The 27,228-nt window shown below is 53.7% G+C and overlaps 11 protein-coding genes and 1 non-coding gene across 12 annotated transcripts; 6 read left to right on the plus strand and 6 right to left on the minus strand.

Moving 5' to 3' along the window:
• Positions 1–59: 59 nt before the first annotated feature.
• Positions 60–1,989, minus strand: BO95DRAFT_480857 (gamma-glutamyltransferase family protein; the record flags this gene model as incomplete). Its single annotated transcript, XM_025590171.1, has 3 exons — positions 60–1,341; positions 1,366–1,746; positions 1,855–1,989. 3 exons carry the CDS (start codon positions 1,987–1,989, stop codon positions 67–69), a joined length of 1,791 nt encoding a protein of 596 aa, XP_025443874.1. The 3' UTR covers positions 60–66.
• Positions 1,990–2,268: 279 nt separating this feature from the next.
• On the minus strand, positions 2,269–3,277 carry BO95DRAFT_441207 (SDR family NAD(P)-dependent oxidoreductase; the record flags this gene model as incomplete). Its single annotated transcript, XM_025586127.1, has 2 exons — positions 3,153–3,277; positions 2,269–3,090 (listed from the first exon to the last, which is right to left on the minus strand). Coding segments are annotated over exons 1-2 (748 nt in total), but the record flags the coding sequence as incomplete, so codon positions are not given.
• Positions 3,278–3,470: 193 nt separating this feature from the next.
• Positions 3,471–5,159, minus strand: BO95DRAFT_513074 (carbon-nitrogen hydrolase). The gene is made up of 4 exons (XM_025591580.1): positions 4,809–5,159; positions 4,407–4,746; positions 4,273–4,340; positions 3,471–4,195 (listed from the first exon to the last, which is right to left on the minus strand). Exons 1-4 carry the CDS (start codon positions 5,114–5,116, stop codon positions 3,718–3,720), a joined length of 1,194 nt encoding a protein of 397 aa, XP_025443876.1. The 5' UTR covers positions 5,117–5,159; the 3' UTR covers positions 3,471–3,717.
• A 2,224-nt stretch (positions 5,160–7,383) lies between these two features.
• On the plus strand, positions 7,384–8,666 carry BO95DRAFT_441209 (SDR family NAD(P)-dependent oxidoreductase). Its single transcript, XM_025586128.1, has 2 exons — positions 7,384–8,329; positions 8,390–8,666. Exons 1-2 carry the CDS (start codon positions 7,618–7,620, stop codon positions 8,554–8,556), a joined length of 879 nt encoding a protein of 292 aa, XP_025443877.1. The 5' UTR covers positions 7,384–7,617; the 3' UTR covers positions 8,557–8,666.
• Positions 8,667–9,500: 834 nt separating this feature from the next.
• BO95DRAFT_359272 (sugar porter family MFS transporter) lies at positions 9,501–11,017 on the plus strand (the record flags this gene model as incomplete). Its single annotated transcript, XM_025582438.1, has 2 exons — positions 9,501–9,800; positions 9,893–11,017. 2 exons carry the CDS (start codon positions 9,501–9,503, stop codon positions 11,015–11,017), a joined length of 1,425 nt encoding a protein of 474 aa, XP_025443878.1.
• Positions 11,018–11,316: 299 nt separating this feature from the next.
• BO95DRAFT_493170 (UBC-like protein) lies at positions 11,317–12,592 on the plus strand (the record flags this gene model as incomplete). Its single annotated transcript, XM_025590749.1, has 4 exons — positions 11,317–11,383; positions 11,989–12,143; positions 12,198–12,219; positions 12,276–12,592. The coding sequence occupies 4 exons, from the start codon at positions 11,317–11,319 to the stop codon at positions 12,533–12,535; spliced, it is 504 nt and encodes a 167-aa protein (XP_025443879.1). The 3' UTR covers positions 12,536–12,592.
• A 1,121-nt stretch (positions 12,593–13,713) lies between these two features.
• BO95DRAFT_462069 (uncharacterized protein) lies at positions 13,714–14,107 on the plus strand (the record flags this gene model as incomplete). Its single annotated transcript, XM_025588877.1, has 3 exons — positions 13,714–13,774; positions 13,851–13,927; positions 13,988–14,107. 3 exons carry the CDS (start codon positions 13,714–13,716, stop codon positions 14,105–14,107), a joined length of 258 nt encoding a protein of 85 aa, XP_025443880.1.
• A 1,045-nt stretch (positions 14,108–15,152) lies between these two features.
• On the minus strand, positions 15,153–16,061 carry BO95DRAFT_430333 (uncharacterized protein; the record flags this gene model as incomplete). The annotated part of the gene is made up of 4 exons (XM_025584948.1): positions 15,153–15,345; positions 15,431–15,836; positions 15,897–15,988; positions 16,021–16,061. 4 exons carry the CDS (start codon positions 16,059–16,061, stop codon positions 15,153–15,155), a joined length of 732 nt encoding a protein of 243 aa, XP_025443881.1.
• A 582-nt stretch (positions 16,062–16,643) lies between these two features.
• BO95DRAFT_441210 (ABC transporter ATP-binding protein) lies at positions 16,644–21,389 on the minus strand. Its single transcript, XM_025586129.1, has 9 exons — positions 21,151–21,389; positions 21,011–21,088; positions 20,831–20,946; positions 20,714–20,768; positions 20,051–20,652; positions 19,388–19,985; positions 18,768–19,338; positions 18,545–18,717; positions 16,644–18,495 (listed from the first exon to the last, which is right to left on the minus strand). Exons 1-9 carry the CDS (start codon positions 21,337–21,339, stop codon positions 16,966–16,968), a joined length of 3,912 nt encoding a protein of 1,303 aa, XP_025443882.1. The 5' UTR covers positions 21,340–21,389; the 3' UTR covers positions 16,644–16,965.
• Positions 21,390–21,931: 542 nt separating this feature from the next.
• Positions 21,932–24,105, plus strand: BO95DRAFT_462072 (transcription factor domain-containing protein; the record flags this gene model as incomplete). The annotated part of the gene is made up of 7 exons (XM_025588878.1): positions 21,932–21,949; positions 22,106–22,203; positions 22,277–22,701; positions 22,763–23,046; positions 23,095–23,574; positions 23,622–23,839; positions 23,892–24,105. The coding sequence occupies 7 exons, from the start codon at positions 21,932–21,934 to the stop codon at positions 24,103–24,105; spliced, it is 1,737 nt and encodes a 578-aa protein (XP_025443883.1).
• Positions 24,106–24,139: 34 nt separating this feature from the next.
• BO95DRAFT_359180 (ganglioside induced differentiation associated protein) lies at positions 24,140–25,870 on the minus strand (the record flags this gene model as incomplete). Its single annotated transcript, XM_025582433.1, has 1 exon — positions 24,140–25,870. One exon carries the CDS (start codon positions 25,868–25,870, stop codon positions 24,140–24,142), a length of 1,731 nt encoding a protein of 576 aa, XP_025443884.1.
• Positions 25,871–26,376: 506 nt separating this feature from the next.
• Positions 26,377–26,466, plus strand: BO95DRAFT_t100. Its single transcript has one exon. It is a non-coding gene; the product is annotated as a tRNA-Asp (tRNA).
• The last annotated feature ends 762 nt before the right edge of the window (positions 26,467–27,228 follow it).

Here is a 27,228-nt window from a genome sequence, read left to right on the forward strand (position 1 = left end):
CGAGCTCAACGTGCTCCTGTACTGTGGTGGACCAGTCGCTTACATTCAGTTTCCAATCCGTTTAACCTAAAGAGGAATCGCCAGCCCATCGCCCCGAATATCACTGCCCCCGCTGTATACTCGGTAAGAGGCCTCTCTCTGACAGCGAATGACCTGGCCTCTTCCAAATAGTTCTCGTTTCCATCCCGTGACTTTTTCAACGTGATGGCCCTTTTGTTGCAGCTCGTCAATCACCTTTTGCTCAATGCCGTTCTCCACATAGACCATGCTATGGTGCACACCTCCCTCAGCGTCGTCATCCTCCACCGCGATACAGATGCGCGGTGCGTCCAGTGCTTCTTGGGGGTTGAGCCCGAACACAAGCATGTTGAGGAGCACCTGCACGTGGCCCTGGGGCTGCATGAAGCCCCCCATGACGCCGAACACAGTGTGGAGGGAGCCATCCGCGGCGTGGGTGGCCATGGCCGGGATGATGGTGTGGTAGGGCCGCTTCAATGGCGCCAGCACATTCGGATGACCGGGGGTTAGGGAGAAGTTGGCTCCGCGGCTCTGCAGCGTAAAGCCGCAGCCAGCGGGCACGATTCCGGTGCCAAACCCGTGGTAATTGCTGTTGATAAACGAGGCCGCGTTGCCCTCCCGATCCGCGACGGCGAAGTACACCGTGTCGCAGGACTGGAAGGCCGGACTGCCCCGGCAGATCACGTCGGACGCTTTGCTGGGGCTGTAAAGCTTGGCTCGCTCGGCGAGATACGCCTTGGAAATGAGATTCGGAACACGCTCCACCTCCGGATCGGCAACCCACCAGGCAGCGTCGGAAAAGGCGATGCGGAGGCACTCGATAAGCGCGTGGAGATATTCCGGGGAATTGTGGGTCAGGCGAGACAGCGGTGGTAGGCGACCTGTACGACTGAGCTCTTCCATGATTCCTAGGGCCATGAGCGCTACCACACCTTGGCCGTTGGGGGGATGTTCCCAGATATCCAATGCTTGCTGTTGCTGGTCGGCCCAAAGCCGAAGGCAGATCGGATCAACCATCTGGCTGCCAGTCTGCGCGTGATATTCCAGATCTTCGTGAGTCAAGAAGCCTCCGAGGTCCTGCACGGCTGTGACGATCGAGTCGGCGACTCTCCCTCGATAAAAGCCGTCTTTTCCCTCGGTCGCAAGGGCCCGGAATGTCGTCGCAAGGGCGTGGTTGGTCATGACTTCGCCTGGCAGTGGTGATCTGCATCCATCGGGGGCGGCTGCATCGGTTTTGAGCAGTTCGTGAAAATGCGGCGATGCTTTGCGAAGAGTCGGTTCATGTCCATGCCACTGGTATGGGATAATCAGCAAATGCTCTACCTACGATCACCACAAGATACTCACCATGGACGACGAAACCTCCGAGACCGGAAAGCCGCGCTCGCAGATCTCGATCGCAGGCGCAAGGATCTGGTGCAGCCCCAACTTTCCTGATCCAAACCTCTCAATCGTGTCCACCCACCCTGCCGCGGCGCCTGGAGTGGTGACCGCCAGGACGCTATCCAGAGGGATGGTACCAGACTTTCCCGGCGACAGCTGCAGTCGAGTTCGAACTTGGTCGAGCGTGATTGCTTTGGGGGCACGGCCTGAGCCATTCAACGCACTGATTTTCTTGGTGGGTGCATCGTAGAAGAGACAGAACATGTCGCCTCCAATCCCGGTTGATGCTGGCTCGGTCGCGTTCAGTGCAGCGGCTACATTGACGAAATCAATAAAGGCGATGGACTGTCATAATAGTGGCTGGGAATGTTCTCACCAACGGCTACAGCAGCATCCTCCAATGAGTTAGTGAAGACTTGATGCGTGGTTGGCGAGATACTTTGATGTACATACTGCAGCATTGCCCCCTTGAGTGAGGATTCTATGGCCAGCCATCGCCGCCAGGGGCTGCGAACATGCAACCATGCCATTGAGACCATGTACCACACTCCTGCGGCCGCGAAAAGGGGTAAAGGGTGTTTTGGCCATGGTCTGACGGCATCAGCAGGTGGGAATCAAGGTGGTTGAACTCGGACAAAGAACATGAAGCACTGATATAGAGTAAAAGTCATAGAAGGCAGCCTGGAATAGCCATATCTTCTCCATACTGTAATGTTATCCGTGAGGTACGAAATGCGGGGTGCTGCGGGTGAGCCCGCCGGAGTTGGAGCAAAGCTCCCCGGTGAATGTATGCTATCAACCAACCCAAGTCACCCACACTTGACTCATCGGCTGGTTCACAAGCAAGAGTGAACCCCAAAGGATGTTCGGTGACAAGATTTCCCAGTGGATTTACTTCGCTCATATACATACAGGTATATACAATTGATGCAATCACAAAGTCCATGCCGAGAATCCAATCCAACAGATCTACTGTTGACATTACCCATAAACCTCTAAATCACGCCCCCGGTAATCTCGACCACACTGCCCGACATGTACGACGCCCCCGCACTAAACAAAAAGGCCACAACATCGGCCACCTCACGGGGCTCCCCCAGCCGCCCCAACGGCACCTCCTTGACGATGCGCGCATTCGCATCCCCGCCGGCCACATTCCCCACCATCGTCGGGGTGTCCGTATGCCCCGGCGCGACAGCATTCACCCGAATGCCTCTGGGACCCAGCTCCGCGGCCAGCGCCTTCGTGAGCCCGATGATCCCGAACTTGGTCGCGCAGTAGACCGAGTACCCGGGGTACCCCTTGAGACCGCACACGCTGGAGACGTTCACCATGACGGACCCTTCTTGCATGAGGGGCACGCAGGCGCGACACATGTTGAAGGTGCCGCGCAGGTTGACGTCCACCAGCTTGGTGAAGTAGTCCTCGCTGATTTCGAGGATGGGGATATTCGTGGGGTTGATCCCCGCGCAGTTGAACAGGAAGTCCAGGTGTTCGAAGGAGGACTTCACCGCCTGGGTGAGTCGGGTGCAGTCGGTGCTGAGGGAGACGTCGCAGGGGCGGTAGATGTGGTACGAGGCGCGGGGGCTGCTGGACAGCTCGGATTGGAGCTGCTGCAGGGCATCTTCGTTGATATCAGATAGGATCAATGTGGCGCCCAGACTGTCCAGTTTGTGGGCGGTGGCTTTTCTGGAGGGGTGGGAATAAGGTGAACTGTCACATAGCGGGAGTGAAGGGTGGGGTTGGCTTACCCGATTCCGCTGGCGGCGCCGGTGATCAGGGCGGTTTTGCCCTCAAGGGTACCTGACATTATTCCGTATTTGTTCAGGTTGTGCTGGAGCCTGGGGTCAATGGGGAAGGGTGGCTTGCAAGGTTGAAAAACAATGAAGCGAATGCTGCTGGTTGGGCGGATGCTCTTTCCATCCGAGGGATGATCCTATTACAGCATAGTGACGTCATCGGGCAATTCTAAGTGAGCAAATAATCCATGGATGGAAACCGAACCAGGCAAGCATACAAATCACGTGCAGCCATGCGGTTTAGATGACAGATTCGTATTGCAAGGACATGCTGGAAGAACATCAGGAGAGACGCAAATTCGTCCCTACAAGAATACATGCGAATAGTACTATATGATCTTTCCGCTTCTGCTTTCCGCGATCTGCATCCGACAAGCATAGTATCTATGTGCGCTTCGCTCCGACACTGCTCCCCGTTCCATACCTCAAACCCGTCTTCCAATTCCGGCGCTGATACCTACCGTCCGCCAAATCACACCGCAACGACATGCATTGAAGTCGCTTCTTGGTACGTCGCTCAAGTAGACGAGGCCGTAAAATCCGACTCTTGGTGTTGCGGCCAGACCTTGAGGCACGGCCACTTGGAAGTAGGCGTGCAGGTCAACCCGGGGGTCCAGATATAAGCTTTGGTGAGCTGATCAATCGTAAAGATCACGCGCTGGAGGAAGGGGCCTTTGCGCTGCGGCATATCGGAGGGGAGATTCTGCATGATGTTCTCGACGGCGCCCCAGCTGTTGTATGCGTTCACGCTGTACGAGGTGTCGCTGAACGTAGTCGTATTCAGGACAGTAGTGACATACGGCTGTGAACCTGTCGTGAGGGTGTTGGTCGACTCGTTCAGGGTAGTCGATCCGGAGAAAATGCCCGAGGCACCATATGTGGGCAGCATGAGTATGGGGGAACCAGCAGCAGTCTCGGCGTATGCTTTGGCATCGGCATGCCACCCCGTATAAGGGTTAACGTTGACGGTCGCATTGGCAACCGAGCTGCCAATCCTGTTTGGCGAAAATAGTCGAGGTCAGCTTCTTTACTATAGGTTGCTGGGAATCCCAGCCTGAGAGACAGGACGTACGGGAAGGACGCGACGTGAATGTTGGCAGGTTGGGCACCGGAGATAAACCGGGACTCGGGGTAAACATGCTATAAGCAATGGTCAGTTTCTACCCGACTACTCGTAAGCGAAGTGTATAGGAGAAGGCAACATGCCTCCCAGCAGTTGAGCATCGAGACCACCCCGAAGGGTAGTTTTTGAGCGCGGATGGTATTGAGTAGTCCGTCGGAAAAGAGCGTGCGCTCCTCGCCGGAGGGACGGAACTTTTCGTGTTTCCAAATGGTTCCTGCCGAGCCGTCGGCCATGGGACCAACAAGGCTTTGAGTCATGAAGAGAGAGTTGTTAGCCCTCTGGGCCCACCCGACAACACCGTACATCTTAGCATCAGCAAAAGCCTTCATTAGAGTTTGCCACTGGGCGTCGCCGGGCTCCATAGTCTGCGATACATATTGCGCGAAGTCCTCTGGGCCGTTGGCAGTGCGAAAGGCAGGATACCTAGGACGAATCGCATTAGTTTGATATAGGCTAGAGCTATGCCAGCGGGAAAGGGGATATACCCAGGGAAATAGATCTCCGGGAAGGCAATAAACTTGACACCCTCAGCTGCAGCTCGTCCGATGATCTTGACTGATTGGGCAATAGTGGCGTTGAGGTCGTAGTTATACCAGGTCGTCGTGTCCCAGAGATCGTGGTACACAAATCCAACTGGAGGCTCGCGCACTGCAGCAATTTTGAATGCTTCGGGATCCCACTCGAAGCCAGTATCAACGTCCTGCTTCATGCGCGTGCCGCGCATAGCGGGTACGGCAGTCGCATAAACGGTGACGGCAGCGGCCAAGAGCGTTCCAAACGGCGCGAGCAACATGTTGGTTAGTTCCGGGGAATCTGAACGATTAGGTAGTTGCGTGCGAGAATCCAACTTAGGAAATTCTTGGAGCCGGTCGCCTGGGGCACCTTTTATATTCACACAGCTGTCGGCCCGGTAGCGGCGAGGCGTGCGATAAGACGGAAGATGAATTCTCAGTCGTCTTTCGTATCAGCAATTCCTGGCTGATCCGGTTCAAAGATCATCCCTACGTGCGTAGTCTTTCCAGTCATCTGGAGACAACGGTAAAATGATAGCCTTCAATATCTCTATCTGCACCTTATCTGCACCTTATCACTGCACCAGGTATCGGTTTACAGCCTTAGGTTAGATTAATTGAATAATATCACGTAACAGAGCACGAGATACTCATAGCGATACATTATATTCATATTTTGGGGATTCATTGGAGGTGATAAGGAGTGGGCCCAGCTGAAAACCCTTCCTCTCCAAATCTCTCCAAGCCTCTTGGGGTCTCCAACTTGATAGAATCTTACTTCGCTATTTCCAGCTCTATCCCTTAACCAGTCTCTTGTCTAGGGCCATCAAATCGGCTGACTGCACGAGCGGGTGAAAGGAATTGCATCGGCGCTTCTATATTTTGCATGATAGCTCTCTTAAATATCTGTTCTTTAGATCATAAACAGATCAGAGTCTTGCTACCTATTCGTGGTGGTTTCAGTTCACAATTTACCACGCCCCAAGCCTTGGGTGCAAGGTAGTCTGTGAAATACGCAAGCTTGATTACGACAGCTACAACAGCAGCAGAACCCTTCCATCCTGGCAGGCGAACCAGTGCCACCTAGCTTACAAGTCTCATACCACGCATTTGACTGATGGAAACGTCTAAATATATGGCATGACTTCATTTACTATTCTACTATTGAAACGCATTTAATGCAAATACGACTTGTACAGACCATGCTTTACCTGCGAGAGATGCTTACATAGGATTCTATAAATAGGTAGCTACCGCAGGTGTAGCCTGTGAGCAAGTTCATCCCGTGGGGTACTCCAGAAGAGTGATCTGTCGAAGTTGTGGAAGGAACAGACACATTCAAAAAGGTAGAGCTCTCAATGAAAAGATCCAATTTGTCACGAGAAATAGGCGGATCACGATGCGAACCCTCGTAATGAGAGCGGCGGAAAGTCTTGTGAGCATGGGCGTGTATCGGATATGAGGATGACTGTCGATAAACTATAGACTGAAAGGGCTGCGGTAAATAATGCTCTCTTCCTTTTCTTTGAAGTGATAATACTCCTTCGCGATTGGGTAATTCATCAGAAATCTCCAGTCGAAGCATACACAGCAAATACAGGCATAGTGTCGAGTGATTTATTTATATCAAGGTCATGTCCACAATCAAATTAAGCCAGTAGTAGGAGTATCAGGTTGCAACTAGGCAATGGAAGCCACAAGGGCAGCAAGCTGAATACTTCTCAGTCTCAGCATCTTGCCAGAATCCAGAAGAATTGCCTACAGGAGCAAGCAGCAGCCCCGGCGATCAAAGCAGGCACCATTCTGCTCTTTTAGGCGGTCGGAAATGAAGAACAGTTTCGCCGCCGAGTTCTCGCCCACTGTCGTTCTGGGGCGGTCAGAGAGATACCAGCCTCTACCCCCCGAGTTTTGGCCGTGGTTCTCCGGCTTTGTCCGTAGACCGCACGCGCTACGATCCAATCCATGCCTGATAAGATCAAGCCCGGTATAGTGAACTGTAAATAAGTAATCCAGCACGGCACTTATGTGTCTTGCAATGATGCGGTCTTACATAGCCTATGTCATATTGAAGTTGTTCCTGATCGCCAATGCCCTCTTCGAGTGCTCAGCTCGATCGAGCAGCAATGACCTAGATGAGACAATGACGGAGATTCTCGAGAGGTGCTTCGGGACTCTGCGAAAATAATTATAATTGTAGACTACGCCGTAAGCCAGTAATCACCTTTTGGTTGAATGGAATCCCGTGGAAAATTATTTGAATACTTTGTCAAAGACACTGAGTGATCATATTGTGTTCGCGTAGTGATTCGGGAATGATGCATCTACGCGTCTGTCTGTACGTACTTGACGAGTAGTGTTGCGTCTATACCGCAGCGATCAGACTGTGAATCCCGTCCCGAAAGCCAACGGTAAGTTCAGATCCCTTGGACCCTGGAGGGTTTGAAATCTCCTGGTAGGGTGCAGCAGCACTGCCAAGATCCCGTCGGGAAGATCAACACACAGGCTGGAGATTAGAAATCAACATCACCACCAACCACTTCTCATGACACTACCATACCAAATAGCGTGAACAGCATCCTCTGCCCTGAGGATGCTGACAAAAGACAGTCTTTGCAAGAATGAATATGTTTGGCATCATGGGGGCTCACACCCGACGAGAGGGTATATAAAGATCAAACAGGTCAAGACGCCTTCCATTGAACACCGGCATCGAGCACAGCACCTTGACCACAGACCAAGTCATAACATCTACTAGTAACAGCACCATCAAAGCTTGTCCAATATGTCATCCTCCAACGACTACCCCAAGCCCATCTCCTTCACCAAGGAGTGGCACACCAAGCCCTACGCCTTCATCTCGCCCTCGCGTCCCGAGCTCTCGGCGGCAGGCAAGAACGTGGTGATCACGGGCGGCGGCAGCGGCATCGGCAACGCCATCGCCGTGGCCTTTTCCCAGGCCAGCGCCAAGTCCGTCTCCATCCTCGGCCGTCGTCTGGAGACCCTGAAATCGGGGGCGGAGAAAATCACCACCGCGGCCACTCAAGCGCGCACCTCGACTCAGGTCCTTTATGAAGTAGCCGATCTCCGTCAGCGCAGTGCTGTCGACGAGGCCCTTGCTTCCATTGTTTCCCGGGTCGGGAAGATCGACATCGTCGTCTCCAACGCGGGAACCCTACCTACGCCAGGGTTAATCCGGGCGTACGACGTGGAGGATTATCTGGGAGGTGTGGTGGAGAATATCCGGAGCGCGCTGAATGCTGTGCAGGGGTTTTTGGCCGTCGCGGGACCTGACCCCGTGCTGTTGAATACTTCCTCATGTCTAGGGAATATTGCCCCGATGCCTGGTCTGAGCGGATACGCGGTGTCGAAGGCCGCGGTGCTGAAGATGATGGAGTACGTTGCAGCAGAGAACCCTCATGTGCGCGTGGTGAGTGCCCAGCCTGGCTGGGTAGCGACGGAAGGCAATGGCTATCAGGCCGAAGCGCCGGATCAAGGTATGTTCGGACGTTGTCTCATCTCCGTAAATGAGCGCATGCTAACGGGGGTCTGAATAGCTGAATTGCCGGGCCCGTTCTATGTCTGGTTGGCTTCTGCAGAGGCGGAGTTTCTCAAGGGGAAGTTCGTGTGGGTGAACTGGGATGCGGAGGAGCTGGTGAAACGAGCCGAGGAGATTCGGGGATCCAAGCTCTTGAATTGGATTGTCGAGGGTGTGCCTATGTAGAAGGGATAGAATTGGATCAGTTCATCCTGTCGGTGATTGATACCGGGGAGTGTTTACTCTTCCGCCCATGATCAATCCGTCATTCGACATGCTCTGCTTCTCGATTTGCCTGTTCGTCAATTTATTGCAATGTTGTCCTGTTTTTCCCTTGAGCATTGTCGATTCCTGCGACCCTTAATCTTGTAAATGACATAGATATCGCCTACCATGAATTGACCGCCGTGGTGAGCGAGTGGGTGCATAGTGTGAGTGATTCGGGAATTAGTTTCTGATCAGCGGTCATCAGTAAAGCTTCATCTGGCAGCCTCAGCCAGCCTCGTCGACGTCATGTAGGAGAATCTCGCAACCCACACCTGCTGCCCAGTGGCGGGGAAAAGTGCCCGAACCGGAGGTGAGACCCTCTGCCGGTGGTACAACAGCTGGAAGCGGCAAAGATGCCCGCTCTCGAGGTGGAAAGTAGCATTTCCTCCCGCGAGGCAAAACCTTGCCCCGCCAATCACAAGAATCCCGACCGCATTCCTCAGACGCAAATGCGGGGAAAGAGTCTCGATTGTGGGGAGGATTCGGCAGAAATCTGGGGTACAGTCCGGGGTAGTGAGTGATATTGAGTGCTTGCTTCAATTGCCGACTCCCTGGGGACCTACACGGTATAAATATGCGCATGCGAAGCTGAAGGTGACTCACTCATTCTCCACCCTGCATTAGCAAACTCACCATCTTACGACTCAATTCTCTACCGAACCAAATTGCCACTCATGGCAGACATTGTTAAAGGCGATCTATCCCCCCATTTGGGCAAGGACGATGCCACCGCGGAACATGCCGAGTCCGTTGAGATCAGCGACTCGGAGTCGGTCGCCTATGGCCCCGGTGGCATCACAGGCCTTTTCCGCTCGTGGTATGTGTTTGGCTCAGCTCTGCTGGCCTCCCTCGGGGGTTTCTCCATGGGCTACGACATGGGGGTCATCTCCATCATCAACGTGATGGATCGGTTCCACCAGGTCTTTCCCCGATCCGAAACGTCGTTTGGAAAAGGTCTCATGACAGGCATGTTGCTGCTGGGGGCCTTTGTCGGCTGTCTCTTCATGTCCTATCTCGCCGATCGCATCTCCCGCAAATGGGCGTTGACCGTGGTGGTGGTCATCTTCGACATCGGAGCCATCCTGCAGACAGCTGCTGTCAATTATGATATGCTGGTCGCTGGTCGATTCATTGGTGGCATTGGCGTGGGGACTTTGGCAATGGTACGTATGCACCTGTGTCACGGATACCTAGCAAGGTTGTTAAGGAGGTTCTGGGTTCATGTGACGTGGCTGACCTAGTTTGATGTCTCGAGGGTGCCCCACTGTACATCTCCGAGGTCTCCCCTCCCGAACTGCGAGGCGTTCTCCTCGTACTCGAGTCCGTCTCCATCACCCTTGGCGTTGTGATCGCCTACTGGATCACCTATGCCACTCGCCACATCGACGGCGAAGCCGCCTTCCGCGTCCCGTTCGGGCTGCAGATGGTCACCGCCACCCTCCTAGGCGCGGGCATTCATCTATTTCCATACTCCCCGCGTTGGCTCGCCCTCGTCGACCGACAAGAGGAATGTCTCGCCAGCCTCGCCAAACTCCGACGCCTTCCGACCACCGACGTCCGAGTGCAAGCCGAGTACACCGCGATTGTCTCCGAAGTCAAATTCCAGCGGCTCGTCCAAGAGCGCAGACACCCCGGTGCATTGGGCCTCAAACTGGAGCTGGTCTCCTGGCTCGACCTCTTCCGTAGTGGCATTTGGAAACGCGTCGCTGTGGGCTGTGGCGTCGCATTTTTCCAGCAATTCTCGGGGATCAACGCTTTTATTTACTACGCGCCAACACTGTTCGAATCGCTCGGTCAATCGAACGAGAGATCGCTTGTTTTGTCAGGTGTTTTCAATGTGCTGCAGGTTGTTGCAGCCATCATCTGCACCTTTATTATTGAGTCAGTTGGACGTCGACCACTCGCCATCTACGGTGCCTTCGGAATGACAATATCGTACGCAATCATTGCGGTGTTGAGCGGGCTCTTCTCGAGCAACTGGCCCGGCCATCCGGCTGCGGGATGGGCATGCGTGGCTATGGCGTTCGTCTTCATTCTGGTGTATGGAGTCTCATATTCCCCTCTGGGGTGGGCGCTCCCCGCGGAAGTCTTTCCCAACGCGTGTCGCTCCAAGGGGGTGGCGCTGGCGACGTGCACCATCTGGCTATCCGACTTTGTAGTGGGTATTGTCACCCCGTCGATGCTGGCGGATATCGGGTACCGGACGTACATTTTCTTCGCGGTGATGTGTACGCTGGCGGGTGTTTGGGCGTTCTTCCTAGTTCCAGAAACAAGCGGCAAGACGCTGGAGGAGATCGACTCGTTGTTCGGGGATGCAGGGGGGCATCAGGAGAGACACATCGTTCGTGAAGCGCTGGCTGAGGCCGGGAATAGGGTGTAGGCGTCTGTTTCGCAGAGTGAGTAGCTGCGCAGCGCGATGATTTAGTGTGCTGGGACTCGGTCGGCACAGCAACTCAACTTGGAATTCGAGGTTAAACTTGTCCTTGGTGATCGAAACTCTTTCCAAATTGTAAATGCGGCACGGCCAGGATCAACGTATCCCGTCAGGAGGGTACAAAGCATCACAGAGGTGAGAAAAGGAAAGAGTATGAAGCTCGTCGAGGCTGCTAATATGGCTTTTGGTTATGCCAATGCTAGTGTTGTGATATTGGCTTGCGGTGAGCTTCCCTCCTTCCGAATATGACAGAGTCGTTGCGTTCTCAATCTTGCTTCTTTGTTCCAGGCCCCGCGGACCAGCGCGGTAACGGTATGTTGTACCAATGGCCGGTGTTATCTAGGTGAGAAAAATGCCTCATTCTTGCGGATTACCAACGCGTCAAAATCCTCGTCAAGGCATTTGCCATTCCACCGAGCAATAGCCACAAGATAGGCGATCCATTCAAAATCCCCTGCATCTTGCTCTCGAGAACGTTTCAACTTCTGCCTCTCACGATCCGACCTGTTGAATTTTCGCAAAGCTCGATAGTGAATGCAGAACAAAGACCAGCACCACAGGGCGGGCATCAAATATGGTACTTGAATATGGAAGTGACTTTCTACTCTGACTCCTTGAGTTTTTCCTCTCCCTTGCAACCTTCCTGTTTTCTCGACCTCTCTCCTCTACATCTTTACATCGCGACGCAGGGTGCGAAGCTTCCAGTCTCATTAGCCTGGTCTTTCCATAGTGCCTCGTCAACTCTATCCTTCTATAGCTCAATCTCATAGGTCTCACTCCCTCCCCAGGATCGTTATCAGATCATCAACCGAATCCGTCTACTCTCCCTGCCTAGCGATCAGGATCTCACGTTAGCCCAACAATGTCCCTGTCCAGCTTCAACTTTCCTTGAGAAGTGCCGACAAAACTAACACCAGTCATCACCACCCCCAGACGCAGATGGCGCAAGAAGCCTCTCTTCGTATACTATGCGCGACCAAGTCGAAACCGCCAGGGTGTCCGCTACATGATGAAATGGGAGGGGGGTCTTTTCAAGATGCTGATGATATTTCCTGAAGATCAATTGACTTTTGTTGCATTCCCTTGGTGCGCGTCACAGCCATATTAACGATTGCATGCCACAGAGTACCCAAGCAAGCCCCCGGAGTGTACATCCACCCCCGCCCGCTTCAGCCACAGATCCTAAGACTAACTGGCCAGGTAGGCCAATTCAGCCCTCCGCTGTTCCATCCCAACGACTTCCCAAGAGAAACCGTCTGCCTTTCGATCCTCGATCCAAAGGAATCCTGGTCGGAGATTCTGTCGGTCAAGGAGATCCTGCTCGGGGTGCAGGAGCTGCTGGATAACCCGAATCCCGATTCGCCGGCGCAGAGCAAGCCATACCATATTTTGAAGAAGGACCCCGCGCGGTATCGGAAGAAGATTCGGAAAGTGGTCAAGGAGAACCCGTTCAATCGTGATTGATGTTGTAGGATGTTGCTCAACGTGGCACGTCGGATATTTTACGCATCTAGTTGACAGATCAGTTGCTCTGGAAAGACATATTCATTCACAGACTACGACTCCTCTACCTGTGAAGTCCCAAGGCTGCAAGCATGCCGATCATATGTCTAGTTTACATGATAGCCCGAACATTTCGTCGCTTGCCAAATGTTAATACATAAGCTGTAAGGCGGCTTGATATATGGAATGTACCAAGTGAATATTCTATCGTGTCCAAAACCCTGACTCCGTTGCGTACCTAGCTTCCTTCACGTAGCCATTGTCAAGTTTTGATCCCAGTCGTTCTAAGAGTTGGGTGGCGGGAAGACATGAAAGGTTGTGCGAAGTTCAAAATCTCGGCATGAGAATACCTAGTACACTTTTCAGTTCTACTTCTCGGATTGAATCGTTCCATCTCAACACGAATTTTCATTGTGATTTTCCATGTCGAATCAATGTATCTTATTTCTTTACTCCATCCAAGCCCCAAGCCAGGCTCTGTTGAGCTGAACTGCTTGCTTGGGCAGGTGCTTCGGACCACCCGGGAGCCATTGACTCGTTCGCACCTGTCGCTTGGAGGTCTCATACCCATGCGCTTTCTTCCATGGAATCAGTAAGAATCAATCCAAGTCTGCTGCCTCCCTGCCTCACCAGCACCCTCTACCAATCGTCTATTCGGAACTCATTATTCTTTGCGACAGAGCCTATTTCAAATTGTCTAATGGACATCATTCTACTCTTCAACCGGACTTTCAGACCATTATTCAACGGATCTTTCGTTCGCCACCGCAACCGGCGACGTTGTCTCCACGTTCTCCTCCACGAGCAACATGAATCACCGGCTCTACCCGGACTAGAGCATCATCCCTGTTCTGGGGTTTACTGGGCGGCTCTACGCGTGGCATCACGCAGAATGGCGGTAGGAGCGCTCATCCTTGTCAGATTCAGCGTGAGCGTCAAACTAAAGCCTCAGTCTATAGTTTCAATTGCCAATGCTTTCGAAGTCTGGGCGGCTTGGCGGCACAATGCCCGCCGGGGTACGTTCCTCTTGAGCACCATAGTATGAAGGTACACTATAAATCTGATATGCTTTTCATCGCAGCCGTTCCGATGCCCTGGCCGCCATCACCAGTAAGAACTGGTGGTTTGTTTTGCTCATGATGGCGTCCGGAAGCTTGTGCATCTTGGGGTTTATGCCGGGGTCCTTTGGGCCCGACGTCGGTACGAGCCAACCATTACATCAGACTCATGTGAGAGTAATGTGAGAGTAATGTGAGATTAATCTGAGTCCATCTAGGTTTGCTGCTTTTTCCCGATACAAGCCAACCAACGTTGGCGATGCTTGGGCTTTATGGCGACATGGGGCTCGTGAATGTGAGATCCTCTTTTGCCAACATCAAGGGTTAGATGAAACTAATATACTTTCTACAATAGCCCCGCCGGCGCCTTCGTTCCCTTCCCACCTCATGCCAGCAGCGCTGGCAGCGCTGGCAGCAGCTCCGGTTGCTCCGCTCCCTCCTCTCCCTCCACTGGTCACTCAGGACCAGCGACTAGAGCTGCAGCAATGGCTGCTGCTGCAAAAGGGCCAAAGCTTCCTGGGTCGAACCGTGAGCAAGGTCGTCTCAAAGTGGGGCAATCAGTCGGCCCAGCAGGGGTCAACAGAGCTCTTGGTGAGGGGGGGTTGGTTTTATGACACGGGGGGGGGGGAGAATGGGTGATGTTTATCGTTGATGTTTATCGTTGTTTGTCTGTGTGTTTGTTGGTTTCTTTTGTTTTTTCTTTTTGCTTTTTTCCCTTTCTTTTTCTTTTGTACTTTGTGTGTCCTAGGGACACAGTATAAATTAGCATTGTATAAATTAAATAAATATACATTAAACTTCAAGGTAATCTGAGCATATGTCTTAAAGTATTGGTGTAGTGAACAAGAGGCGGCCATATGATTCCTGTTGAAGCCCTGAGATACAAGTAAGCCAGAGATGAAGGAACCTCGTGCAAATGACGTGTCAAGTGAAATGCGATAATGGCTGAACTACGAGGCGCATTCACTAGGGGTCATTTGGCGCCTCACTAATCTATAGAAGGAGCAGGCTGGCATCAATCACCTAGTACTTCTTGTAAAGGCAATTCCATTGTGATTAGAGATGCTCTGGATAAGAAGGTGCAATAAATGCTAATGTGAGGTACGGGTGGACGTGTCGAGGACTCAGTTGGTGAACGCGGACTTGCCAACTGTGCGACTTGAGAGCTCAGGGTTGGTTGAGGATATCACGCAATCAAAGATACAAGCTTCTACTTGAGCAGAAACGAGCAAGTTCTTCCAAGCTCCAGAGTGTGTTCATTCATGATCAACAATGGTAGAGACCGTATAGAGTAGCAGAAATAAACATCAAACGGAAAGCGCAGTACAGATACCTTATGGCGCCATCCTCGAGAAACATTTAAGCAACGGAATGGCGGAAGGCTCGAAGGGTGTATGACATCCGGCCCGTGTCATAGGACTATAGGAGACCCCAGATGTAAGATTCCAGCAATCGTAGTTCATAGGCACCCATGTATTTTCCAGGAGACAGATCAAAAGGTTGATGCATTGGATCGTCCTCTAGGCGCTTGGGCCGAATATCAAAGCCTCTGGCGTCTGTACAGCAGAGGCAGTACGAGAAGCAATGCCCATAGTGCTGACTGTGACTATCCGGGTTCCTCGGCCTCGAACAGCAGCCACAGCTTCGACCACAACATCCTCCCATGGCCGCACATTGGGCTCGCTGCCAGTCAGATAGGAGATACCAGTTATGCTGACGCCGGCAGGCATGCAGTGCACGTCTCAAAGGGCCGTCGGGGATGAAGGCGAGCATCTTCCGGTATCGTCGGTCTTCATACCATAGAGTCTGGCGTACTTCGGACGACAGCCTCTGGGCCGTCTGTAGCTTTTCGATCAGGGACTCGTCGGGGCATAGATTGATTTCCAAGTGTATCAGACATCTCCTCTCGCACTCGCGAAAGAATTCTTCTTTCTGGGCCAGAAATACCAGTTGCTTCTCCGCTCGAATCAGCTCGCCGACTGGCTCGAAGTCGTAGAGCCAGCTGAAGGTCATAGTGTAGTATCGCCGCCGGAGTGTTTGGGCCTCACGCCATCTACCATCACGCTCCAAGCTGCATTCGCGGCGGATCATGACAGGCTCGATGCTGGCGCGGAGGAAGAACTCGACCAAGCAACACATCTTGCGAACGCGATCTATAAACTCTGGTTGTTGGGCTCTTACGGAAGAGTAGAAGGCTAAGGTGGCTAAGGGAGCATGAAGTTAGGAGTGAGTTGCCGGGATATGAACTGAAATATTGAACTCACAGTTGGGTAATGAAATTTTGATTCGATCAAAGAGCTTGGTAGGAGTCAGGTTCGATAGAAGTCCGTTTGAAAGGTTGTAGAGGATCAAAATACTTGAGAAGGTAAGTCGAAGTCAAGGACGTACAAGTTACCTGTTGTTCGAAGTTGTAGAGTGGCATGAGTCATTGGGATCGCGACGAAACTTCGCTGTAGGGTATTTCGCATACACTTGTCATCATTACAACAATACGGGCTGCTATACTTCTAACACCATTCTACGGAGCACCTTTCTAGGGTATCCGTGGCCCGCGGCCGTGAGGTCACTTGCTGGTGGGGGAGCTGTTCCCGCTGCTTATTAGATACTAGGTAAGTACAACAATCTCTGGTATATTGGACCACTAAGCTCTCGCATTTAGACCTTGACTGTCCTTGCTGTACTAAGCAAGCGAGCACACTACTGCTTATTCGAAAGGAATGGTCGGCAGTGGGCATATGAACCATTTCCTGCAGCGTCAAGGGCACTTTCCCCATCCAGGGACAAAGGCATAGCGCTGGAGTCAAATAATCAACGCACCTCTCGACAAGAATCATGCTTAAGCTCTAAAACATGCCATGAAAACCGTCAGACTGCCTCGATTTGGTATTCCCACCAAAATGCTCCCTTACGTCTTTCTGATGTCCTCGTTTTGCCTCGCCTTCGATCGTGCTATTTCCCGCTCCTATCGACGCTGAGCACAATCAATTGGTTACCGGATGAAGAGGTTCATAGCCAACATAGCATAATATTCTCGTGTGGGTATAATGAATTATTTACTATACAGAGTATATGTGTATATCTAATATCTTAACCAAGCACTCGTGCGCCAATTCTCTCTTCCCGATTTCTCCATTATGTCCATTATGTTCGCGGCACCGATGACGCAGCCATTCCTTCTCTTTGCATGGTAGTTTCCTTCCTCATCAACATCATCCAGAAGTCAAGCTGTCATCCCAAGGGGCCTCTTCGCGCAACCTGAGTATCACCAGGCTATCACCGATCCAACGCGTTTTCCTGACACTATCACACAGTTAGCATTTCCCAGCCCACACATCAGAGAGAAAGAGAGCTTACCATCTGGTAATAGATCCCCCGCCTTCCCACCAACTCCGCATGCGTCCCTTGCTCGACGACTCTCGACCCACCAAGCCCTCCCTCCCCAAACACAAAAATGACATCCGCCTTCTGAATCGTCGCCAACCGATGCGCCACCGCGACAATGGTCATACACCTCTTCGCCGCCAACCGTTCCAGCGCAGCCTGCACCACCTTCTCAGACTGCGAATCCAGACTCGACGTCGCCTCGTCCAGAAGCAGCAGCTTCGGTTTGCGGAGTAACGCTCTTGCAATACACAGCCGCTGGCGTTGGCCGCCGCTCAGCGCGGCTTGAGCTTTGATACCTAGCTCGGTGGCATACCCTTGCGGGAGGGAGGTGATGAAGTCGTGGATCTCGGCGTCGCGGCATGCTTGTTCGATTTCCGCATCCGAAACCTCAGATGGGTTGGGCAAGCCGAGGGTGATGTTTTCGCGGATGGTGCCCTCGAATAATCGGGGTTCTTGGGCCACTAGCGAGATAGTCTTGCGGTAGGTGGCCGGGTCGAGGGTGGTGATATCCTGGTCGTTGAGGAGGACAGTGCCTTTGGCGGGGCTGTAGAATCGTTCGAGCAAGGAAATGACGGTGGTCTTTCCGCAACCGGATGGGCCGACGAAGGCGACGAATTGGCCTGGGCTGATGTCCAGGTTCAGGCCCGTGAAGAGGGGGCGGTCGTGTGAAGCATAGCGGAAAGTGACGTCGCGGAAGCTGATGCTTGCTGCTGTTGCAGACTGGCCTGCACTGTTGGTGGTGGTGGTGGTGGTGGTCATCTGCTGTGGGTTCTCGTTGCGGTTCGGCCGGAAGTCCAGCATGCGGTTCGCGGAGGCAATGGCCTGGGCGATGTTTGACCCAAAACTAAAGAACTGGCCGGCTTGCTGTCCTCCCTGAATGATGGCCATGTAAATCACAAAAAAGGAGGTGGGCTCGTATTCTCGTGAGGCGAGGAGCTGCCCTCCGTACCAGAAGGTGAGCGCCATAGCGCACAGCTCGACACTATCGGAGAAGGCGAAGACTAAGGTTGCATACCATGCCTTGTGGAAGGCCTTCTTTTGCTGCGCAAGTAGCATGGTTGAGTAGCGGTTCAGGATGGCGTCCTCCATTGTCAGTGCTGACACCGTCCGGAAGGCGTCGATGGCTTCCGCTGCGAACTGCGAGCTGCCAGAGTAGACGGCTGCATTCATCGCGTCGAATTGCACTTCGTAGCGAATGCGCATGAAGGCCGCCAGAAAGGTGCAAGGCAGCGCTGCTAACACGGCCACCAGACTGAGTTTCCAGCCGAAAGTGAAGGCGATGATGATACATCCGATCATACCGAAGATCGACATGCAGGGAAGCGCTCCGTTGATGCCAAGGAGTTCCTGCACTTGCTTGGGGTCGGTAGCCAGACGAGAGACCAGCGAGCCTGAGGCATTGTCGGTGCGATCGTGAAAGGGGATGGGCTTCTCGATGATGTGCTGGAAGTATTCAGTTCGGCAGTACGAGGAGATTTCCTTTCCATGTTAGCTTCGTTCGTCGATCCAAGGTGAAGTGGCAACATACCACTGAGAACCGGTTGGCGGAATATCCGATCAGGGCATAACAGACCCCATTCCCCAGAGCGAGAACCAAGAACATCAGAGCCCAGAAATTGGCAGCGTGCACCAGCTTATCCCCTGAGTACTGGAAGACCTGGATGATTCTCGCAAACAGCCAACTCTGAATGGGGTAGGCAGCTAGTTCACGTCAGTAGCTGCCACACAATTACACTCCTCGCAATCCTTACCTCCAGCGCCCGCCGCGCCGATCAAGGCCGGAAAGTAGAAACGCCATTGCCCTCTGTTTTCGTATAGAAACACGCCAATACTGCCAAAAAAGCCTCTGTTCTTCGACTTCTCCAGCTCTTCTTCTTTTCCAAACCTTTTCAAGCTCATCTTGGCTGACTTGGCGTCGTCGTCGTCGTCGGTGTCGTCCATCTCATCCTGAATGTCACTCCCTTCTGCGTCTAACAGCTCGAGAGTCTGGGCATTCACCAGCCCACTGTACACCCCATCCTCGATTGCCAGAAGCTCCTCGTGCGTTCCCTGCTCGACATCAACCCCACCCTTCATCACGATGATGTGGTCTGCTTTGCGGATCGTGGTCAACCGATGCGCAATCACGATGGTCGTGCGGTTTTCCGCGAGACGATCGAGCGCGGCCTGAACGATCTTCTCGCCCCGCACGTCGATGGCACTGGTGGCTTCGTCCAGAATGAGAATGGTCGGTTGCTTGACAATGCTTCGCGCGATGGCCAGTCGTTGCCGCTGTCCGCCGCTCAGTTTCGTCCCGTTCTCGCCGACCATGGTCGCGAAACCCTATCTCGGTGGTTAGACAACATTCAACTCGGATGTTGCAGAAACATACCTCCGGCAACCGATCGATAAACTCATCCGCAAACGCCTCCCTGCAAGCCTGCTGTACGAGTCCCTTCTTGACCTCGTCCGACTCATGCTCCCACTGTGTACCGATCAGCCCGTACGCGATGTTGTTGAAGATGGTATCATTGAACAAGATCGGCTCCTGCTGCACCAGCCCGATCTGCGTGCGCCACCACTTCAGATCCAGATCCTGGACATTGTGCTCCCCGACCAGGATAGCCCCTTGATCGGGATGCTCCGCGTTGGCATTCAGCTCATACCACCGCTCCAGCAAACCCACGATCGTGCTCTTACCGGAGCCCGAGGGACCAACCAAGGCCGTCGTCTTGTGTTTCCGGAACCGGGCGTTCAAGCCCTTGAGCACCTTCGAGTCGGGTCGCGACGGGTAGGTGAAATGCACATTCTGGAAGACAAGGTCGACCTCCGCGGAGACTTCCGGGCCACGGAGTCCGCTTGCATTCGGCTTGTCGCTGTCGATCATCTCGAAGAAGGCGCCCGCAGCGCTGGCGGCCTTGGCGATGGTCACGAGCGGGGAGGCGATGCGACCCAGCACGCTGACGGCCACCATGACCGAGAAGAACACCCTGTCGAGCATTAGTCTAGCCCTTACATCTCAATTCCCCCAACCCAAGAATGCTGTGAGCCTCACGTGATAACCGTGTTGATATTCTGGATATGCCCCTCCCGGTATAGTTTGAGCCCGAACCAAAACGCCAACGAGTAGCTCGCGTACATGGCGAAGAAGACCAGCCCCAGCTGCACCGCCATCACCACGGACAGCTTGCGGCCGCGCAACCGGGCGATCTCGATCCAGTCGGCGTACCGCTGCGCCAACGTCCCCTCGGCGCCCAGGGACACGACCGTCCGGATGGAGCCGATGACCTCGGCGGCGATGGAGGAGTGCTTCTCGTCGGCCTTGTCGACCTGGCGCTGGATCTTGGTCATCATCGGCACGGCGACGAAGCAGACGGCGAAGATGAAGACCAGGGCGGCGCTGGTGACGAGCGTCAGGGCCCACGAGTAGCGGAAGGCGATGACGTAGGCGGCGACGAGCAGGGCGAGCGACTGGAACAGGATGGCCAGCTTGTCGGAGATGCTCTGCTGGATCGAGTTGGAGAGCGTGGTGATCGTGTTGGTGACGGTGCCGACGGAGACCAGGTCCAGCTTGCTGATCGGCTGCGCAAAGAGCGCGTGCATGTACCGCAGGCGGAGGGTGCCGGAGACGCGGAGGCCGATCACGCGGAAGCAGTACTAGACGAGGTTATTCATATGCTGCGGAGACTTTGAGATGGGCTGGGCACGGTGGACGCACCATCGAAAAGTATGTGAGGGCGAATTTGGCGATGAAGAGGTAGACGATGTACAGGCTGGGTCGCGGGTTAGGGTTCGGCTCGGTCGGGGTCTCTTCGGTGGCTCGCATCGCACTCACCTCAGTTTGCTGATGGCGGATTTGAACTCGGCTTCGGTGGTGGAGGAGTCGTCGGTGAAGTATCCGTTGAATTCGCCGACCATATTCCCAAACACGATGTTCATGAGCGGTAGGGGCTGCAGACGAGGAGAGATTAGCCGTGTACTCTGTGTGTGTATTGGGGTGACTGCGGACACATACAACACCCGACCCGATGGAGGAGAGGAGGGCAACGGCGAGGATGGCACGATCCGATGCACTTGCATGGGACAGTAACCTCTGCGGGGGGGTCAGCGAATTCTGCATCAAATTTTGCCCGGTAAGCAGAATAGTCTCCGTACAAAATAACTGCCTAACGAGGCCGTCTGCTCTGATGTGGCATCCTTGGCGTTGGTGTCGGACTTGGACTTCTTGCTGGTGGTGGTGGATGATGCAGTCGAGGTGTCGGTCACAGAGAAGATCTTCTCCGCAGGGAGCGTATTCTCACGCTCGCCCTGATGTGGAGGAGGGCTTTCAGTCGCTGAACCCATGGCGGTTGACCTCGCAGGAGATCATGAAGGTGAGTGAGATGGGAGAAGGGGGGGGGGGGGGGGGATACGCAGATGCAAGGCTGCGGGCGGGAACAAGGCATCACTTATATGGCCATAAATATTCCGTAGGTACTGTACAGTAGGTACGTACGCATTGGACTACCGAGTACGGGACCACCGAATACGAGTGTTTATGTTCTAGCCAGGGGAGGAGACCCAGCCAGGCTAATCAGAGTTTGGGCCAAAGGGAGGGGGGGGAGGGGAGAGAGTGGAGTCATTATCCGTGCAGGCAAAAGACCCAATAGTCTAACCATGGATGCATGGATATACGTAGGGCAGGGATGGATGGAATGGGGACAAACCCACAAACCTGCCAGGTGTCGATCTGCATTTGGTGCTAACGTTACTACGTACGGACTTTCGGACTTTCGCACTCCCCGGAAGGCGGTCAGCTCCGGTTTTTGATCCTCAGTTTCATTCTTTCAGTCTTCGGGGATTTCGGACTCTTGCAACTTCCCGGATTATTGCTTGCTGCCTTCAGCTCCTTTCTTTCTTCTCTTCCCCACTAAACAAACCCACCACTGGGCACATCATGACACAACCCCTATCGGTAAGTTCCATCAGGCGTCCTGCGGATCTATCCATCCGAAAGAATGTGATCTGCCTAACTTAGCCATGGTGTAGTGTACTCGTTGCCAGTCCAAAAAGGTTTCGCTGCCTGCCCCCTCTTCATTCCCAGATGACGACATGCAAACATGCTAACTAGATTCGCTGCAACCGCGCCGACCCGCGATGTGACAAATGCGCCGCTGCAGGAGCTCAATGCGCCTATCTACCCAGAAAACAACGCACCATCAAGCGAAGGTGGTCCATCCTTACTTAAAGATGATGAAAGAATGCAGAAAAACAAAAAGCTAATGCGACCGTAAACCTCCAGAGCACTCCACGACAGAGACATCCTGCAGGAAATCCTCCGGAGAATAGATCGCCTCGAAGACCACTGTCGACTGAGCCAGAATGTCACTGAGGAGGCCGAGAGTCACCGTTCGATGTCCGTGGAATCTGAGACGATTTCATCCTCCGAGTCCTCAGCGACCGACTCGCCTGCCAGTGCTCAGTCGCCCACTGGGCAGGCCATAGTGCAGGGCCTGCTGGCTCGCGTCAAGGACGATCGCATCCGGTCTCGTCTCCGATCCCACGTTTTCTGCGCCATCGATAAGATCGGGTCGCGCTTCTTCGAGAATCCCCGTTGCATGAGGGCGATGGATGCTGCCATCGCGGGCATCGAGCAGCTCGAGACAACGCCGCTGGATGCCAATCCACCTGTGATCCCCAAGGAGACCGTGAAGAAATGGATCAATCGTGTGTATACCTCCCCATGCACGAGAGCCGATTGATGAAGACGCTGGCTAACTGCAGGCAGAATACTTCAACAATTACCAATTCGAAGGGTTTCGGATCCCCCTAGAGAAAGATTTCGTGCTCGCCATGCCCGATCTGATCGACAGTCCCCACGTCCAGCTCGACGCGACCTCCCAGATCATCTACTACAATGTGCTCTTCCAGTCGTTCATGCTGGATAGCGAAGAAGTAGAAGGGAGGGGTCGGACGGTCCAGGCGCTGTGTAGCACATGTCTGAAGCTAGCGGAGGACTGGCTCGGCCGGATGCAGAATACAACTGCCGATCTATTTGCGGCGTTCATGATGGTGTGCATACTTTCCTCCGACTGTAATACACACTACTGACCAGAGCAGATGTCCATGACGCTGGAGAGTTGCGAGAGCGATCTCTCATGGAAGATCTTCAAGGCAGCCTGTCCTGTTGCGCGCGCTCTTGGCTACTTCTCCGTGGACGAGGATCGCCATCATCCCGACCGAAGACCTTCACTGGCAGGAGACTCGCAACATGAGGAGATCGAGCGCAATCGCATGCGATTCGAGTTCTGGCACATTCTCCGCACCGAAAGCCACTTCCGACTCTCCTTTGGCAAGCCCCCGATCATCGCGGGGGGGTCCTGGGCCGTCAACTTCCCCGATCCCACCATCACCGGCGTGGATCATGAATCGACTCGTTTCATCCAGATTCACTTCCTAGCATCCATGCGGCTGACCATCGTGACGATGCGATACTTGGATATAATGGCAACCAACCCCGACCCCCACACGGCCGATTACAATGACACCATGGATGGGCTGATCGCCGAAGTGCAGAAGATCATGTCAGATTGGAATCCGGTAAGTACATTGGAAGGGAATAGTCACACATGCCTGACCTGAATTAGGAGGAGCTACTGAGCTCGACCACCAACCGCATTGACACGTGGTTCTGCGTGGATATTCTCTTCAGCAGCTACAAGATGCTTATCGTGTTTTACCAATCCAAGCCGTCTCATCGAGATAGTCATCGGCTGCCATACCACACGGTGGATATCGCCCGGAAGAGTTTACTGATGTCGCGGTCGCTCATGGAGGCGACGCCGCGCCCGTACTGGGGCATTAGGTAGGTTGCTTCTATTGTTGGGATTGACAAGATTGGCCACTAACCATCACAGTCTCATCCTGCTTCACCAGTCCATTCCGCTCTTCGTTCTCTGCTACGACATTCTCGGATGCTACGAGCGCGATGACATCGCAGCAGATGTCGACTTGATAACGTGGTTCGATGACTACGTCGAAGTGGCATCCAAGGACCGCGCGGAGCTCAAAGCTATAAGCCTAGTGGTGAGGGAAATGACACGAGCCTGCCAGGAGATCGTGGGGCAGTAGCATTGCTACCGATTGATACCAACATACGACCAAACTACTGATCCAGAATCACCCCCAACACATCCTTCAGATCCCCATCTACACAAGTCGCCAGCCCCATCGCCTCCAGCTCCGCCGGTACGGCCGCCGTATCGCCCAATCCTATTCGAACCAATTTAACCCTCCCTTCGCCACTTTCCACCAACTCCTCATTCTCCCACCTCAGCACGCCGGGGGTTGACATCCCGACCCCTAATTCCAGAATCACTACCTTCCTGTCCGAGTCCCGCAGGAAATCCTCCTTGAAATCCCGCCATCGCTTCTCCCCCTCTTCAAAAGGCGCCTCATTGAACCACTTTCCGGCCCTTACACAAATTCCCATCTTCCCGCCGCAAAACCGACACACGGGGATGAACCTCTCATCTGTCACCCTCTGCGTTACCGCATCCAGCCCTCCATACGCGACAACCTTCTCCAGCAACGGCGCCGACTCCACCACCGCGTCCTCACAACAATTGCCCAAACACTGCAGATAGCGATAGGCGCCTTGCGGTGTCGATAATGCATGCTCATCCAGCCCATGCGCGAGGAACAGGCCATCTGCATTCGACGTCCGAACATGCACCCTTCTCGCATCCATCCCAAATTTCCGCCCCATCCACTCCAACAAAGCAGTATACATCGCCGACCGCGGCCACGTGCGCACCGTCTGCAGATGCGTGTAATAGAACCCCCACCGCACCTGCTCAGACCCCCAATCCTCCGTCTTCATCCCAAACGTATCGTACAACTTGGCCAACCCCAACGCCTGGAAAGCCGGGAAATCCTTAGCGAAGAGAGTGGTGGAGGTATAATCCAGCCCCGTGGCGGCCGACAGTCCCGCGCCACAGCTGAGGAGGATCGTGTCTGCTTCTTGGAGCCACACGCGGGCTTGCTGCATCGATGAACCTATCAGCTGCAGGGGTTTTAGTAGGGCACCGGTGGGCGAAAGCGAGAGAACTCGCTCGTAAGCGACCGTCTCCTTGTCCGTGAAGGTATTAAAAATCACCCCCGTGATGCTCGTCTCGGGGTGCTCGCGCAGCCAAGTAACCACAGTCTCCACGGCCAACGGCGCCGCCTCGGCAACAGGGTACCCGAACAAGCCCGTCGAGATTCCGCAGAGAGCAATGATCTTTTCGTGTTCGGGTGAAGGCAGGGCATCTGCTTGCTCAAGCACGGCACGATAGCATCGCGCGAGCTGCGCCTTCTGGATCTTCGAAGGGCAGGGCTGGTGGGGATCCAGCTGCGGCCCGACGGTGTGGATGATCCACGGCGCAGGCAGACAGTAGCCGGCTGTGACGACTGCGTCGCCGACGGGGAGCGTGCGGTGGCCTTCGTCCATGAGGCGGAAGCACTCCTCCCGGAGGCCTGGGCCAGCGCGCGCGTGGATCACATTGTCAATGCAGCGGTGCGCGGGCTGAAAGCAGCCCAGCAGGGCGGTGTTGGCGGCGTTGGTGATGGCGGTGAGGTTGGTGAGGGTGGTGATGTCTCCTTGCCAGAGGTAGAGTTTTGTGGTTGTTAGAAGAGATTTTGCATCTGTACCTACAATTGATCGCGTAGTTGTGGCTGGATGAGGTGTAGATACAGTGACTTGGGGTAAGGTGCAAGCATCAACAAGAGCCCTATGCTGCCGCTCCCACAGCAGAATCCCCTCGATCTCGCGCAGGAGCTCGGGATCCAGAGCCTGTCGCGGATGTCGCACACAGAGGAGCTGCTTCATCAACCGGATCTGCGCCCAGGTCTCCATCGTATGAATATGGTCTTCCATTGCAGCATGGCTGTGGTTGTGGCCATGGGTGCAAGTATGCGACGGAGCCTGGAAATACCGCGACTCGCGGAGAAGGGCGCGGAGCACTCGGGGGAGGAAGTCGGCCATATTCCTTATCAATAACAGACACACAAAGACACACAAAAATACAAATATATCGTACAAATGAAAGACCAAGTAGGAGAGCAAGAGAGACTATATAAACCCCCAGCCTTTAGATACCTCCATCCGACCCGAGATACAGTCCGCAATTTCCCCCAATTAGAAGCCAGGATGTGAGTTTACACTGTTTACACAGTTTGCATTCCTCCCACGGAGGCCAATCACGACTCCAGAGCCTGTGTCAAATCCGAATGCCAAAATGGTGCGATTTGCACCGTTTGCAAGCGGCCCAATTCCGCGGTTGCTGCGTCAGCATGCAAGCACTTTGTGTACCTGCCTTTTTTTGTCTGATATTGTCAAAGATCTGTCCGCTTGATATCAATTCCTCGATGGTCTAACGGTCATGATTTCCGCTTGTCAATCCTCAACAGGAACAAGCGCGGGAGACCTGGGTTCGACTCCCAGTCGGGGAGATTCCTTTTTGCCGGCCTTCTTCCCGCTTCAGGGGAAGGATGCAGATGTACGTACTCCGTACCTCGCTCGTTGTTTTTTTTTTTTGGCTTGTTTTGCATCACATTCCTAGACATTCATCTCAATGAACCAGCTTATCAAAAAAAAAGTGTCATGGATTTCAATCTAGATTAGCTCACTGTGGTACTACCTTACACATATCGTGCTGTGCTGTCAAGCTCTTCCGAGACACGGCACATCTATATTTCTTGCGGCTTCTTAACGTCACATTTACCATATCGACAACTCCAGCATTCTGAACTGAGAAGAGATAACCATTGATGAGATTAGCTTGGGAACATCGATCTTGTTACGATGCTCTTATCTACTCTATGTTCTTATTTACTCTTTTCCCCTGCCTGACTTGCATTGCTACTACCATGGATCGCATCCGGAAGTGTAAATACTCTGCACCCTTGCCGCGGACCACGCATATCCTGCCCTACTTTCTCTTCCCCGCCTTTATCCGAAGGGTGTTTGATCACAATGGATACCTAGTCGTCTTCTCTGTGTTCCGACTTAGAGGTAGCCCCCTCGCTGCGAAGCCAGGTTGATTATGCTGCTGGTCGAGATTGTCCGACACCTGAGATGGGTCGGAGAAGTGCTTGCTGTAATTCATCTCGAAGACAAGTGTGGTTCATGCTGCATCTCTCATGTGAGACTGGCGCGGGGGCAAACAGGATGACAGCTGCTGTTGCCGATACAATGATTCTCATAGCTGCACC

The sequence above is a fragment of the Aspergillus brunneoviolaceus genome (assembly GCF_003184695.1).
Source record: "Aspergillus brunneoviolaceus CBS 621.78 unplaced genomic scaffold BO95scaffold_21, whole genome shotgun sequence".
Classification (NCBI taxonomy): Eukaryota; Fungi; Ascomycota; class Eurotiomycetes; order Eurotiales; family Aspergillaceae; genus Aspergillus; species Aspergillus brunneoviolaceus.

Bases quoted from the DNA above. Each gene is read 5' to 3' on its own strand.
- BO95DRAFT_513074 (XM_025591580.1), bottom strand. From the start codon at position 5,116: ATGTTGCTCGCGCCGTTTGGAACGCTCTTGGCCGCTGCCGTCACCGTT. The intron at 4,747-4,808 runs GTATATCCCCTT...GATTCGTCCTAG, and splicing joins CCGGAGATCTATTTCCCTGG to GTATCCTGCCTTTCGCACTG. The intron at 4,341-4,406 runs GCATGTTGCCTT...CATTGCTTATAG, and splicing joins CGATGCTCAACTGCTGGGAG to CATGTTTACCCCGAGTCCCG.
- BO95DRAFT_441210 (XM_025586129.1), bottom strand. From the start codon at position 21,339: ATGGGTTCAGCGACTGAAAGCCCTCCTCCACATCAGGGCGAGCGTGAG. The intron at 20,769-20,830 runs GTGAGTGCGATG...CCCGCGACCCAG, and splicing joins TCCGCCATCAGCAAACTGAG to CCTGTACATCGTCTACCTCT. The intron at 18,496-18,544 runs GTATGTTGCCAC...TAACATGGAAAG, and splicing joins CCGCCAACCGGTTCTCAGTG to GAAATCTCCTCGTACTGCCG.
- BO95DRAFT_441209 (XM_025586128.1), top strand. From the start codon at position 7,618: ATGTCATCCTCCAACGACTACCCCAAGCCCATCTCCTTCACCAAGGAG. The intron at 8,330-8,389 runs GTATGTTCGGAC...GGGTCTGAATAG, and splicing joins GGCCGAAGCGCCGGATCAAG to CTGAATTGCCGGGCCCGTTC.